Source organism: Cyprinus carpio, chromosome A5 (assembly GCF_018340385.1).
Source record: "Cyprinus carpio isolate SPL01 chromosome A5, ASM1834038v1, whole genome shotgun sequence".
NCBI lineage: Eukaryota > Metazoa > Chordata > Actinopteri > Cypriniformes > Cyprinidae > Cyprinus > Cyprinus carpio.
Window position 1 is genome coordinate 27,099,811 of NC_056576.1, and position 12,727 is coordinate 27,112,537.

The 12,727-nt window shown below is 38.6% G+C and overlaps 1 protein-coding gene across 1 annotated transcript in view; it reads left to right on the forward strand.

Moving 5' to 3' along the window:
• The window catches only part of LOC109087441 (SMC5-SMC6 complex localization factor protein 1-like), a 29,157-nt gene extending 19,822 nt beyond the window's left edge, over window positions 1–9,335 (forward strand). Inside the window, exon 19 of the mRNA XM_019101642.2 lies at window positions 8,476–9,335. Coding sequence (XP_018957187.2) covers window positions 8,476–8,975 — 500 coding nt within the window. The 3' untranslated portion in view covers window positions 8,976–9,335. The remainder of the gene's footprint in view (window positions 1–8,475) is intronic.
• Window positions 9,336–12,727: the final 3,392 nt, after the last annotated feature.

The window sequence follows — 12,727 nt, forward strand, 5'->3', positions numbered from 1 at the left end:
ACCCCTATAACAATTAAATTATTATTAAATGTTATTAGATACAATTTTTAGATGGATTTTAGTATCTGTTTAAATAAGATGCTTAGAATTTAAATAGTTTGCTCTTATGAGTCGGGTTCACAAAGTCGGTCATTATCAAATGGTCATTCTTATTGAATATAGAAAACTATTTCATAAAACATACAGAAATAAAAGAAAAGATTCCAACCAAATGTTGGTGTTCAAAGAAATGTGCTTTCTACGCGACATATTGGTGTACTTATAGAATAAGAAGGACAGGCGTGTGTACATGAAAGGAGCAAACGTTCACCTCACTTTCACTGTTGCTCTCTGCTTCCAAGGTCGTACAACTCTTACACTCTGCAAAATACGGCTTTCTCAATCTCAGCATCATCAGTATGAAATAATAATGAATGTTAGTAGATTGGGGGGTGAGGGGGTAAAAAACAAGATCCTCCTCCTTCTGCCCGTGGGCACTGGCAGGATAACCGTGTCATGGCCAAGGGCAGGGACGGGTGTCATCAGCTTGCCTAGCCCAAGGCTGCCGACTCAAACCTCCCCCCAACACACACACACACACACACGTTGTACGCGTGGTGGAGTGTAATTTCACTCAGCCATTTCCTGATTGGTATTGTGTGGGGCTTCCAGCACCCAGCGGCTTGTATCCAAAGAAGAGCAGAGCGAACAACGGCCATGAAAGAGCCTTCGAGTTACTGCCATGGCCTTCGAATCTTAATGGCTTGATGGTTGCTGTGAATACAGCTCTGTTTTCAGGACTGGAATGGATTAAGGCTTGCTGGCATGACTCTGGCTCTCTTGTATGAGGGACAGCGTTTAACAGATAGTTCTGCTCAGTCCTATTCACAATGTATAAAAAAGAACTGTCGCTTAGAAACCTAACTGAGGTTTTCTGTAAATGTTCAGCGTAGTCTTTGATGAGATCTGGATGCAGGTCTGATGTCATTTATATAGCCCTTTGTGCATCACGAGAATGTTAGAATGTTATTGGTATGAGAAAATTTAGCATGAATTTCAGAATTACTTAGTATTTAGTTTGTGCCCCTTTAATGACATCCAAACAAGTTTTATATATATATATATATATATATATAAATATATATATATATATATATATATATATATATATTGTACAAAGTCCTAAAACCTTATTTATTTGCAGGTTTAAAGGGGACATAACACACAGAGTTTCATCCAATCTCATGTTAATCATGAGAACCTATATTGTAGTGTCTCTGAGGACTCTTTAGTTTCATCATAATTATAAAAGAAAGATACAGCTTTACGCTTCTCTCCAAAAACAGCCGAGCTCCTGGAGGTGTGACGTGGGTGGAGCACTGATGCACCGATTACCAACAAAACACAGAAATTTGATGCAGTTTTACTTTCTGTCTGAAGTTCCAGCTCATGACCGGGATCTTTTATCGCTGGTACTGCTCCATCTTACAATATCAAACTGTGTGCAAATTTAGCGTCGAATGGAGCCTTGTTTATAAAACATTCATCACCTAAATGATGGGAACAAGCGCAAACACTTGCGAAACTCAGTTGCTGTCCCGGAAAAGCAAACTCCATCCACTGTTCACATAACACTGGGTTCTTAGGGAAGCTTAACAAGGTTATCTTTCCCTCACATCCAAAAACACACTTCTTTGGAGACATTCTTCTCGAGCAAGTCTTGTGCAGCACTGCCGACGACTTCCATAACCCGAATGAAGCACGTTGATGGGGTGCTCTTGCTCTCACTCTGTTTGCTGTGTGCACACACTCTTCCAGGAGAAGTGGCCATACAAGGAATTCAGACCTTTATGACATTATGAAGAGCCATGCTAAAAAAAAGTTCCGAAACTTATACGAACCCAGAAGACATGTATTTGGCACAGTCATACATCCGAATCGTTTTTGGTCATGTTTAGCATGAAAATCCAACTCTTTAACAGTGTAAATAACTCAGAATGCCCCCCCCACCCAAATGAGATTTTCAGCATCATCACATTATTCAGTATTTTCCACTGTTCGGAAAGTGATTCCTGTAATCAGTATTTGTGGCCATTAGATACTACAGCCAATGATGGACAATTTGTTGATATTATATGTATGTCAAGAATATTACATCATAATTTATTAATGAATGTCCCTGGTCATATTATACATGATTCAGAGAAATGTTTCCAATGTTTTCAAAATCAATAAGCAAAATATAACATCTTTCATTCTGCAGTACCACATCTTCAAAGCTGCTTGGATGGGGAAAAATAATAGGCCATCCTGATTAACAAATTTTGATAAAATCAAGTCCAATCTTATTTTGTTTCCATTTGAACTTTTTTGGCTGTCATCATTTACTCTCATGCCGTTCAAACCTACATGACTCACATTCTTCTTTGGAACACACAAGTACAGTAGATATTTTGTAAAAATGTGCAGTTTTTTGTCCACGCAATGATATTCAGCTGGGCCAAATGGTGTTTGGAATCCAATTAAATTATATTATATGGACAAAAACCTTCTTCAATATATTGTTTATGTTCTTACAGGTTTGAACAGCACAGGGTGAGTAAATGATTACAAACTTTTCATTATTGGGTGATCTAACCCTTCAAAATAGTTGCAAATACCATTTTAACATTGTCTGTAAATAGATAAAGTAGTTTTACAGTTTGTTTTACCCAAACAGTCTTGAGTAAAACTATAATCCACGTCATTGTACTTCTCTAGCGTTTTCTCATGATTTACTGAAGCTCTCAGAAGCATTGTTGCCTCTAAAATTTGACCATACATCAATCACTTCTCAACTATATTTCCTACCCGTCATTGATAGTTTAACTCAGAATAACAAAAGAGCCATGATTTCTTTTGTTGTGATATTAGAGTATAAAACACTTAAAGGCTTGGAGCTCCTCGGCGCTGTCACTCCAGCACTGTAATGACAAATGATGGCTCAATGTCTTTGTTAATAAGGCTGAGTTCAAATGCAGTTGTTCTCCTTTTCTTCCTCACAGTATTTCCCCCTCGCATTTTGCATTGAAACCGCGTTAGATTAAAGCTCTGGCATAGCTCTATTTAGTCATTACACAACTCCTCATGCTCTGTTTGTTTGTTTGTGCTAGTCACACCAAATACATTAATCAGCTTCTCTTCTCAGAATTCTCTCCGTTTTTCTTTCCTTCAGTCTCTCTCTCCCTCTGATTGCGGGTGTCTTTGAGCTTCCTCTGCATAATTTTTTTCTCCTATTAAAATGCATAATTAACCAAGTCACTTCCTCACACTGAGCTCACCAGGCTTTCAGCTGTGCCACTGTTAGGATCAATACTGAATGTTTGACTCTGAGTTTGGTGTTGTATGAGTTCCACCAAACTTGTGACATGCCTATTTTTTTCGTATGGCACAGATACTCTTCTTTTAAATATTTACCAGAATACTTGCATAGTAATGACAACAGTCACAACCACAACAAGAAGCAGGACATTTTGTCAGTCACATTGGTTTTGATTTTTGCTGCATTGTGCTGGATAGCCCTGCCAATAGCGAAATTTAATTGGCTTAAAATCTTGCTGCCTATAACCACACATTAAACATCAAATACCTACTAATTGGATTTCGATTTAGGATAATAAAATTACTTAATAAAACTACTACTACTACTACTAGGACACAGCTTTTGGGAAAATGTGCACATCCAGACAAATTGGACACAGCTGCAAGACAAAAAGAGATGTCCACACACTGATAACAAAGTCGAAAAAAAAAAAAAAAATTCAGGTTGAATGTAGTTGAAATGTTGCTTTGTTTCTAATGTAGTGTGGAGCAATTTATAGCAGTATTAATAGCGTTATTAGTCCTTCAGTTGTTTGTATGTAGTCTCATATAGCCAGACTGTTTATTATTGGCTATTGGCATGTACTTCCTGCTTATTCTGGCCAAGAAATGCCCAAATAGACAGGAAAGGCATTTTAATGCAGTCAGTCATAGCATGCCACAATAAAAGCCCAGAACAACCTTTTTTGTTCAAAACTGGTATTCTATCCATGCACAGTTGCAAAACACTGGAAAAAGAAGTTGTGGAAATGTATAGAATGTATAGACCCTGAAATAATATACAGGTATTTAGTTCATGACTCACAAGATACTAAGTGTCATGAGTTATTTTTATAAAAATTTATATATATTTATAATTGTAGTTCAATGTTATTTATGTAAGTATTGTTAAATAATGTTATTAATATAATACTAATCTGGCATAGTTTGGCCGATCCAGAGATCAGTTCTAATTGCACTAACTACCTTGTCAAAACAATAATTCTTTCCAAGCGGACTGGTGCACTTTGACTCCCAGAAGTTAATGAGATCAGAATTGATGATTTCATCCAGCTCTTGCCATTTTCATGTGCAATATGCATCAGACTGTGGTCTGGCCTGCCGTGTGAAGCTGAGACTAGACTGTTGGAACAGACTCAAATCTTTATAGAGCTCCATCTGCATGCCATAACCGACTGCTCTGATAATCTAGGTGGGATGAATGGCACCCATCTTTATCAGTCTGGCGTGGTGGCATCTAGGGGTCTGTGCTGTGTTTGTAACATGAACCCGAGAAGTGGCTCGTGCGGCTCAAGTGTGATGCCAGGAAATCAGGTTTACAAAAAGCTTCTGTTGTGCCCCCCATGGACAGTAATCTGTCCTAATCTCTGCCTGCCTGGCCTTTTGTCTTGGTCAATCTCTGTTAGCTCAGTGTAATGCGATTTCACACACACACACACACACACACACACACACACACACACAGACACACAGACAAACAGACTTGAGTTGGGTCAGTGTGAGTCTGCTGGTCCGCAGCATGACAAAGAAGTATATCGTGTGCCCTATAGAATAAGGTATCATGTTGTCTAGATTAAATATGTGTGGATACAGAACGGATGGAATCATTTTCGCTGTTTCTGCCTCCCCTCCTCCACCTTTCTATTCCTAGTCTTCGTCTGCCCTCTAAAGGCTAAGGGGCGGCTTGCTTTGCTCTGACTGATGTGTGGTTTACATGCATGTTAGCAGCAGCAGCTCGTCTGTGGCGGAGGTGCAAATATCTGCAAGGGTTGAATCCCCCCGCATTGTTGACGCCTGTATGGGGGGCATAATTACCATCGCTGGCATTTAATCCCCCCAGGTGTTTTATTTACCTGCCGAGCGATGTATCTGATACATCACGCCAATTCCTGGCCTGACTTCAATCGTTTGGCATGACGAATGCACCACCGTCTTCTCAAAACCCCCGACTGACCACTCCAGTGGCTGCGTGTGCATCTGCATGGCTAAGCGCTGACAGATGTGTGTTTCATGGGCCATTGTGAAGAAGGGGTTGCGGCTGATCGTGCCGTCCTGAGGGAGGGAGATCTGCCCGTAGCTCGCATTCATCAGCAGTCGCTGGCGAGCTCGCATTCACACGGGCGGTCGGGAAAGAAGGGCCCCGTCTCAGCCTTTGTCACATTCCAGGTTTCGGCCTGTCAGGTATTTGACAGCGTTAAAAAAAGCGTGGTACCTGATTCAGATGGTGGTGAATGGGCGTATTCTCAATGAGGAAGATTCTTCAACAAACTGGAGGAGAATTGTGTGCTTCAATGATTGAGGCTTATTTATTTAAAGTCATTTTTCATATCCTGGGTTAGTGAAGAACATAGTTTAAACAGTAAAATTGTGGTAAAATCATTGCTTAAACTCTCTCGTCATGTTCTAAAATGGTTTTAATAAATGCTTTTTGAATACCAATGCTTTATTGTCATCATTACATTATGGTGTCATGGTACTTGGTAAAGTGCGAAATGAACTTGCACTTAAGCATGACTTAATGTGTGTGCGCCTGTTTTGGTACTAATGAAAAAGATGTTTGAAAGTCTAGTGTGTTGTGAAGGACGCAAGCGTTCCCCTTCACCTGTACAGGGGAGGAAAAAAAACAACTTTTCAGAGCTCGGGCACCATTTAACCGTGCATAAAACATGGCCTTCGCTCTGTCCAATTTTTTTTAAAGTTGTAGAACATCAAGCAAGGGGAAGCTGGAGGCAATCCAAGGCCTCTGCCTGCAACAAAGAATAGACATTTGCAGTTTTATTGAATTGTCACTGTATTTCAAAGTCTTACAGTAAACATTGAAAGGAAAACAGCGTTTTCTTCCTGTCAAACAACAACACTGTTTTCCCTAAAGCCAGAAACGTACACACTGAATACATCTGTCAAGAATTCAGAGAGGTGCACACTGACCTTAAACTTGTGTAGTTCTTGCTTGAGCTCTGGGCAAGGTCTCATCCGTGATTCGGTCTCACACTGAATTACTAAAACCCACACCCTCACCAAAGAGTTTTCTGTCAGCATGAGCATGGTATCATGTACATTGCACGCTTCTATCCAAACCAACTTACATTAGCAGGTTTACCTATCAAATTAAAGATACTGTGATTATTTGTATTTAATAAGTTCATGTATTCCCTGAGCACAGAACCCTACATTGCACGCTTCTATCCAAACCAACTTACATTTATATTTGTATTTAATAAGTTCATGTATTCCCTGAGCACAGAACCCAGGACTTTGGTGTTGATATATTATATTATATTATATTATATTATATTATATTATATTATATTATATTATATTATATTATATTATATTATATTATTTATATTATATTATATTATATTATATTTGTGCATTTTTAGAGAATAGTAATTATATTATTATATTATATTATATTATATTATATTATATTATATTATTTGTGCATTTTTAGAGAATAGTAATCAACAGTTCAATTGATATAGATTGATCAAAAATATGTAAAAGAGAACAGAGGCAAGAAGATTTTGTTGTTGCTGCCCTGCCTGTAGTAATTCTGTGATATAAAGCAGCATCTTTTTTCCTTTTTTTTCTTGTACTTGTGCACATAATGATCCTGTCTTTTGATAGTGGGATTTCATCTGATTATGAACAGCGAGCGGAAAGCACGACAAAGCTTTTAAGAGAGGTGCAGAGTTGTATGAGCTGCAGCAGAACGGCTGCCACATTAGCACAGAGGTTTAAGAGTCAAGTATCGTCGAGAGCAGTTTGCCATAGAAATGGGGAGATCTAAATGCAAACAAAGAGCGCACTTGACACGGCTGGCCTTTGATAAGCCAAGAGTGAGTGTTCATGGGCTTTACCTTTAGCCACATTAACCTTTAGCCAATTTAACGGCACAAAAAAAGAAAAAAAGTCATTTAACCAATTCATATATGGGCATCTAAAAACTCAATCGTGAAAATCAAACATCGCTGAGAAATGTATTATTGTTAAGAGCAGATTTTTTTTCCTGATACATTTTTTATACCCTTTTGTAAAAATCATTCATTTCAACAGTGCCAGTAAATAGTTGAGCCCACACTAATAGAAAAACACTGAAATGTACCATATAGGTTTTTTTTTTTGGCCATATATCATGGTATTCCCTTTGCGTAAGTGTGATACCATGGTACATGAATATAGTATTCATTTAGTACCATGGTACCTTGAGACATCTTCGCCACAGTACACTTTTAAAAAGAGCATGCTCATGCTAATCTTGTAAGATGTTTTTACTTTAAATATGTGCAAAAATAATTTATTCTAATAAGCACAATGTCCTAACTGTGATGCTAGCCTGTGGCTCTACATTAGACTAATAGTGTCTGGAAAATCTCTTCCTCCTCCTCCTCACAGAGTGGTGTTGTTTATTTTTCCAGCTTTATTTGATTAAAAAAAAAAACATGGTTTAATTACTCAGGATAACTGACAGTGTGTTTAATAAACTAAAACAATTCACCAGATTGGATTTTCACATTGAACAACAATGGCTCAGTTTGCTGACTTTAGCTGGAAAATGACTCTTTATAGTCCTCTTGCATTATTGACAAACTGTTTTCCTGTTTGACACTGTAAAGCTGCTTTGACACAATCAGTATTGTATAAAGAGCTTTATAAATAAAGGTGACTTGACTTGACTTTGCTGTTGACTTTACCCATTGCTAATTGTATTGATATGACGTCAGTCACCTAAACATTGTATATTTGCCAAAATCTAACTAGCCCTACCCTGCAAATAAATCAGTATTAAATGGTTTTACACAGTCTAGCTATAGGCTCATATGATGGTCTCCCAGCCTGACCAACTGACATGTGTCAAAAAATCCCCCTAAAACCACCAAACCAGACCAGCTTGACCCCGTTGGGAGACCAGCAAGCCATCCTAAGCAGGTTTAAGCTATTTTAATAGTGTAATCATCATCTTAATAATTGTACACTTCTATGAAACAAAAAGCTTTTGGGATGCAAAAAGCATTCACAATAAAGCCACTGAACAACTTAAACGTGCAATAATCAAACTACATCTGATTATCTCAAATGGTCAATGTTGTTATAAGCCTGTAGAGTAAAGTATTGTGTTTTGTTATTTTCCAGGCTCTCCTCTTCTAAAGTTGCGTGACAGTGAAGGTCAAACCCCTCTGGACCTGGTTTCTTTTGAGGCTCTACGTGAGGAGCTCCTTCGCTGTGCAGAAGAAGGTGACAAAGCTCTGGCAGCTCCCTGCTTGGAGGTTCAGGATCTGCCCTTCATAGAGTCCTGCTCGTGGGTGCTCAGCTGCCTGTTCCTCACCTACCTCCAGGAGCGACACGTACCTACCTACAAAACCCCACTTACACCTCTGGACCTCAGTCCCACTGTATGCCGCAGCTTGATCCGTCTCCGTTCAGATGAGCTAGCCTCCACCTGGGGAGATTCCCGTGCGGTGACCCTGGCTGAGGACCTGAGGACTGTGTTGAGTTTGGAGCAGTATGTGTCACAAGTGAGCCCCGCACTGAGACGCTGTCATGGGGATCAAACCAGGCTGTTCGTGCAGCTGCTTGATGATCTCCAGGCGGAGGGGGTGGCACTGATCTCTGGACAATCAGATTTTGACTAGTTCTAAAAGAGTCTCTATAGAGGAACAAGAAGAAATGGGCATCTATCTGTAGACCTGTGGTAAAGTTCTGCCTTTTGTTAAACTACTAGTAAAATGTGTTTCCTGGTCCAATTAGTGAGTTCTGAATGGATAAAAATAAGAATTATTATCACCCAGACTGCATAGCACTCATACTGTAGTGACTGTGCACTTTTTATGCTTTGTTTTTTGGTTGTAATTATTCAGATCTGGGGATTATTTGAATATTGTATGTGCAAAATATTTTTGTAAAACACTAGAAAAATTTTTTTACAATAAGCTGGAAAATATTTTATAAAAACTGTTATTCTTAAGAATTTAATTCCTAATATTTCTTGAATTGTAAAGAAAATAAATAATACAATAAAAAAAGAAAAGAAAGATCATTTGAAATGTTAAAATATTCACATCCATTCCTAAGTGTGGACACAACTGGGCACTTATTATTATCGCTATTTTCCACATTTTAATCTTCAAAACTATGAATTAACACAAATGGATCCAAGACATACAGTATATAGAGAACAAGCAAATGTTAAATCAGAACTGGCAAAACTAATTCTTGTCTCGATTGCAGCTCAGCACACTTTTTGAAATTTTTTTAATTGATTTCACATAAAAATTAGACACTTGGGCTGATTTTCGGAGTCTTATCTGGTCCAGCTCATTCAAAAAAGTTGTACGGAAATGTATAGAAATTAATTTGAAAAGATCACGAGAAATAACTTTTCACTTGCAGCGTATGCAATTTGCAGTCAATTAGATGACTTTGCAATACTCCTCCATGCCTTTGTTCCAAATCAACAAACCTAACTTTAGTTGAAGCCCAGCCCATAAGACATCGCTACACGGTTCTCTGATCCAGGATGATGAAGGGAACTCATATGTGTGCCATGTGGGGTTAATAATCAGTCCCCTCCAAACAACTGATTCCAGTACAAAAGCTGGAAATCTATCCAAGACCTCCATGAAGAATGAGCCTTTTCCTGATCATGCCCTTTTCAACTACAATGCAGCCTCCAGAGGTGACGAGGGATCACGGAGCCCAGGTTTGGGATTAGAACCCAAGACGCTGCGGATGGTCTGAGCCAGACAACCCAAGAGTGATGGAGGATGCTGAGGTTAATAAATAACAAGCTCAAGTGTTTTTGCTTTCAGCGTGGCCATGATTATTAGCGTCTGGCAGAGCGGCCGTTTGTATTGGATCATGCCGTGTGATGATACGGTGTCATATTGAATAACAGCAGGGATCAGACAGGCAAGAAACAGCCAGACTAACAAATGATGGGAGGCCACAGAGGCTGAGAGTACAGGGGAGCCCCTTTGGCCCCTGTGGAGGAACACACAGTCCCTCCATCACTCTGAGAGTGTGTGAAGAAGAACGCTTATGTTGTGAGGTGTTTGGTAGGCTTATGGTGAACATCTTGAAAAATAGCAGCTCTGGTGAAGGTGTAAGAAATGAATGACTCTGCGTGTGAAAGATGAACCAGCTTGTACACACCTGTGTGTTTGTCTACAAAAGACAAAGATGAGATCTTGTGCTTCATATCGATTCAGATGCAAATCACATGCCTAATGTCATTATTCATTAATTAAAAAACATTTTAGTTTTAATAAAATAGCTGAAATAATGACAAATTGAAATAAAAAAAAGCTAAATAGAAAAAAATGAATAAAAACTAAATATATACAATAATAATATGCAGAAATAATACCAAAATAGCACTGCACAAGTCATTCTTGTTTACATGCTTTGAGATTTTTTTTATTGACGAACGCAAGCAATAATTATAAAAAAGGAAGCAAATCTGTAAAAGTAATGACAAATTATTAGAATTATTCATAGTTGATATTTGTGACCCTGGACCACAAAACCAGTTTTAAGTGCAAAATTTTCAAAATTATGAGTTATACATTGTCTTAAAGTTGAATAAATAAGTTTTCCATTGATGTATGGTTTGTTAGGATGGGACAATATTTGGCCGAGATACAACTATTTAAAAATCTGGAATCTGAGGATTCAAAAAAATCTAAATATTGCGAAAATCGCATTTAAGTTGTCCAAGTGAAGTTCTTAGCGATGCATATTACTAATCAAAAATTAAGTTTTGATATATTTACAGTAGGAAATTTGCAAAATATCTTCATGGAACATGATTTTTACTTAATATCCTAACGATTTTTGGCATAAAGGAAAAATCGATAATTTTGACCCATACAATGTATTTTTGGCTATTGCTACAAATATACCCCAGCGACTTAAGACTGGTTTTGTGGTCCAGAGTCACATTTTAGTTTACATTTTGTCACAATTCTGCCATCTGTGTTTCAGCCAGTCACAGAGAGCAGTATGACATCACAGGCAACAGGTTTCAAAATGACACACAGACACATTACAATTTCATAAACTGATCACATATATTCTCTGACCACATATATTCTGCCTTTTTTGTCAGTTTTTGTTGTTGTTTGTTTGTGTTTTATCTTTTTTTCTTTTTACAGTAAGAATATTTACAAAAAACAAAGGTTTGTGTTAAATAAATAATTAAAAAAATCTGCTATAAATGAAAGTGTCTTCATCCCTTTTCCACATGTATATATATGAACATGGGTTTGCTTGCAAACATAGCATGTGCACTTGTATATATATATATCTTTGGGATGCAAAAATCATTCACAATAAAGCCACATATATATATATATATGTATATATATGAACATGGGTTTGCTTGCAAACATAGCATGTGCACTTGTATGAAACAAAAAGCTTTGGGGATGCAAAAATCATTCACAATAAAGCCACTGAACAACTTAAATCAACACGTACAGTACATAGAAACACATTCAGGCTTAAAAAACTATCCTTTCTGCTGTTCAAATCATCTGTGTGTTTCTTTTATTTTTTATAACACAAGTCACTGAAGTACCGTCCGTGTCCTGGTCAGTGGGGATTGTGTTGTCTTTGTAATGGAATTCCCTCCGACAAATCAATGGTCTTTTCATATGATAGATGCGATGTGGCAAATGAGAAGTCAGGAGGGACAGGGCTAGCGTCCTTTCTGATGTAGCCTGTGCTGTGATCTTTCATCACTCGCTACGCCAAGGTCCCTCAAGAGCACCCCGCGGACCCATCCGTGACCTCCCTCGCAAATGGATGGATGAGGGAGAGGAAATGACAGAGGGAGAGAAAGCAGAATGACAGGAGGAGCACTGGAAAAGCAGCCCGCGTCCTCCTTTTTCTCCACGCCGGCGTCAGTAAACCTCTGCCCTCCGGTACCCCCCGAGGCCCTAAAGCAGTCTGTCACACACTATTGACTTCTTGTCAAGCAGCCAATCCACAGCAATGAAAACACACAGACATTCTCCCTTCAAGTTTGTGATTTTTCGAAAGATTTTGTCCATTTTTTTTCCTGTGTAAATCAGCGCTTGGCCTTTAGAGATCAAAGTTTGAGCTGGCGCCCAACGTAGGGCAGACGGGGCGGCTGATGGACACATATGTGGTGGCAGAGTTGCGGCACATGGGAACATGACACAGGAAGTTGCTTTCAAATGAGATGTGCATCGCTTACCACACGATCAAAATTCTGTCCGCCAAAACTTACGTCTTTATTAGTGGAGTGGCACTGTGTGGTGCTTTGGGAGCAAAGGATGAAGAGGGAATGATGCAAGGGTATGTAAACACTAATCCCCACTATGAGGACAGCTCATACTCCCACATCTACAATAGTTTTAAA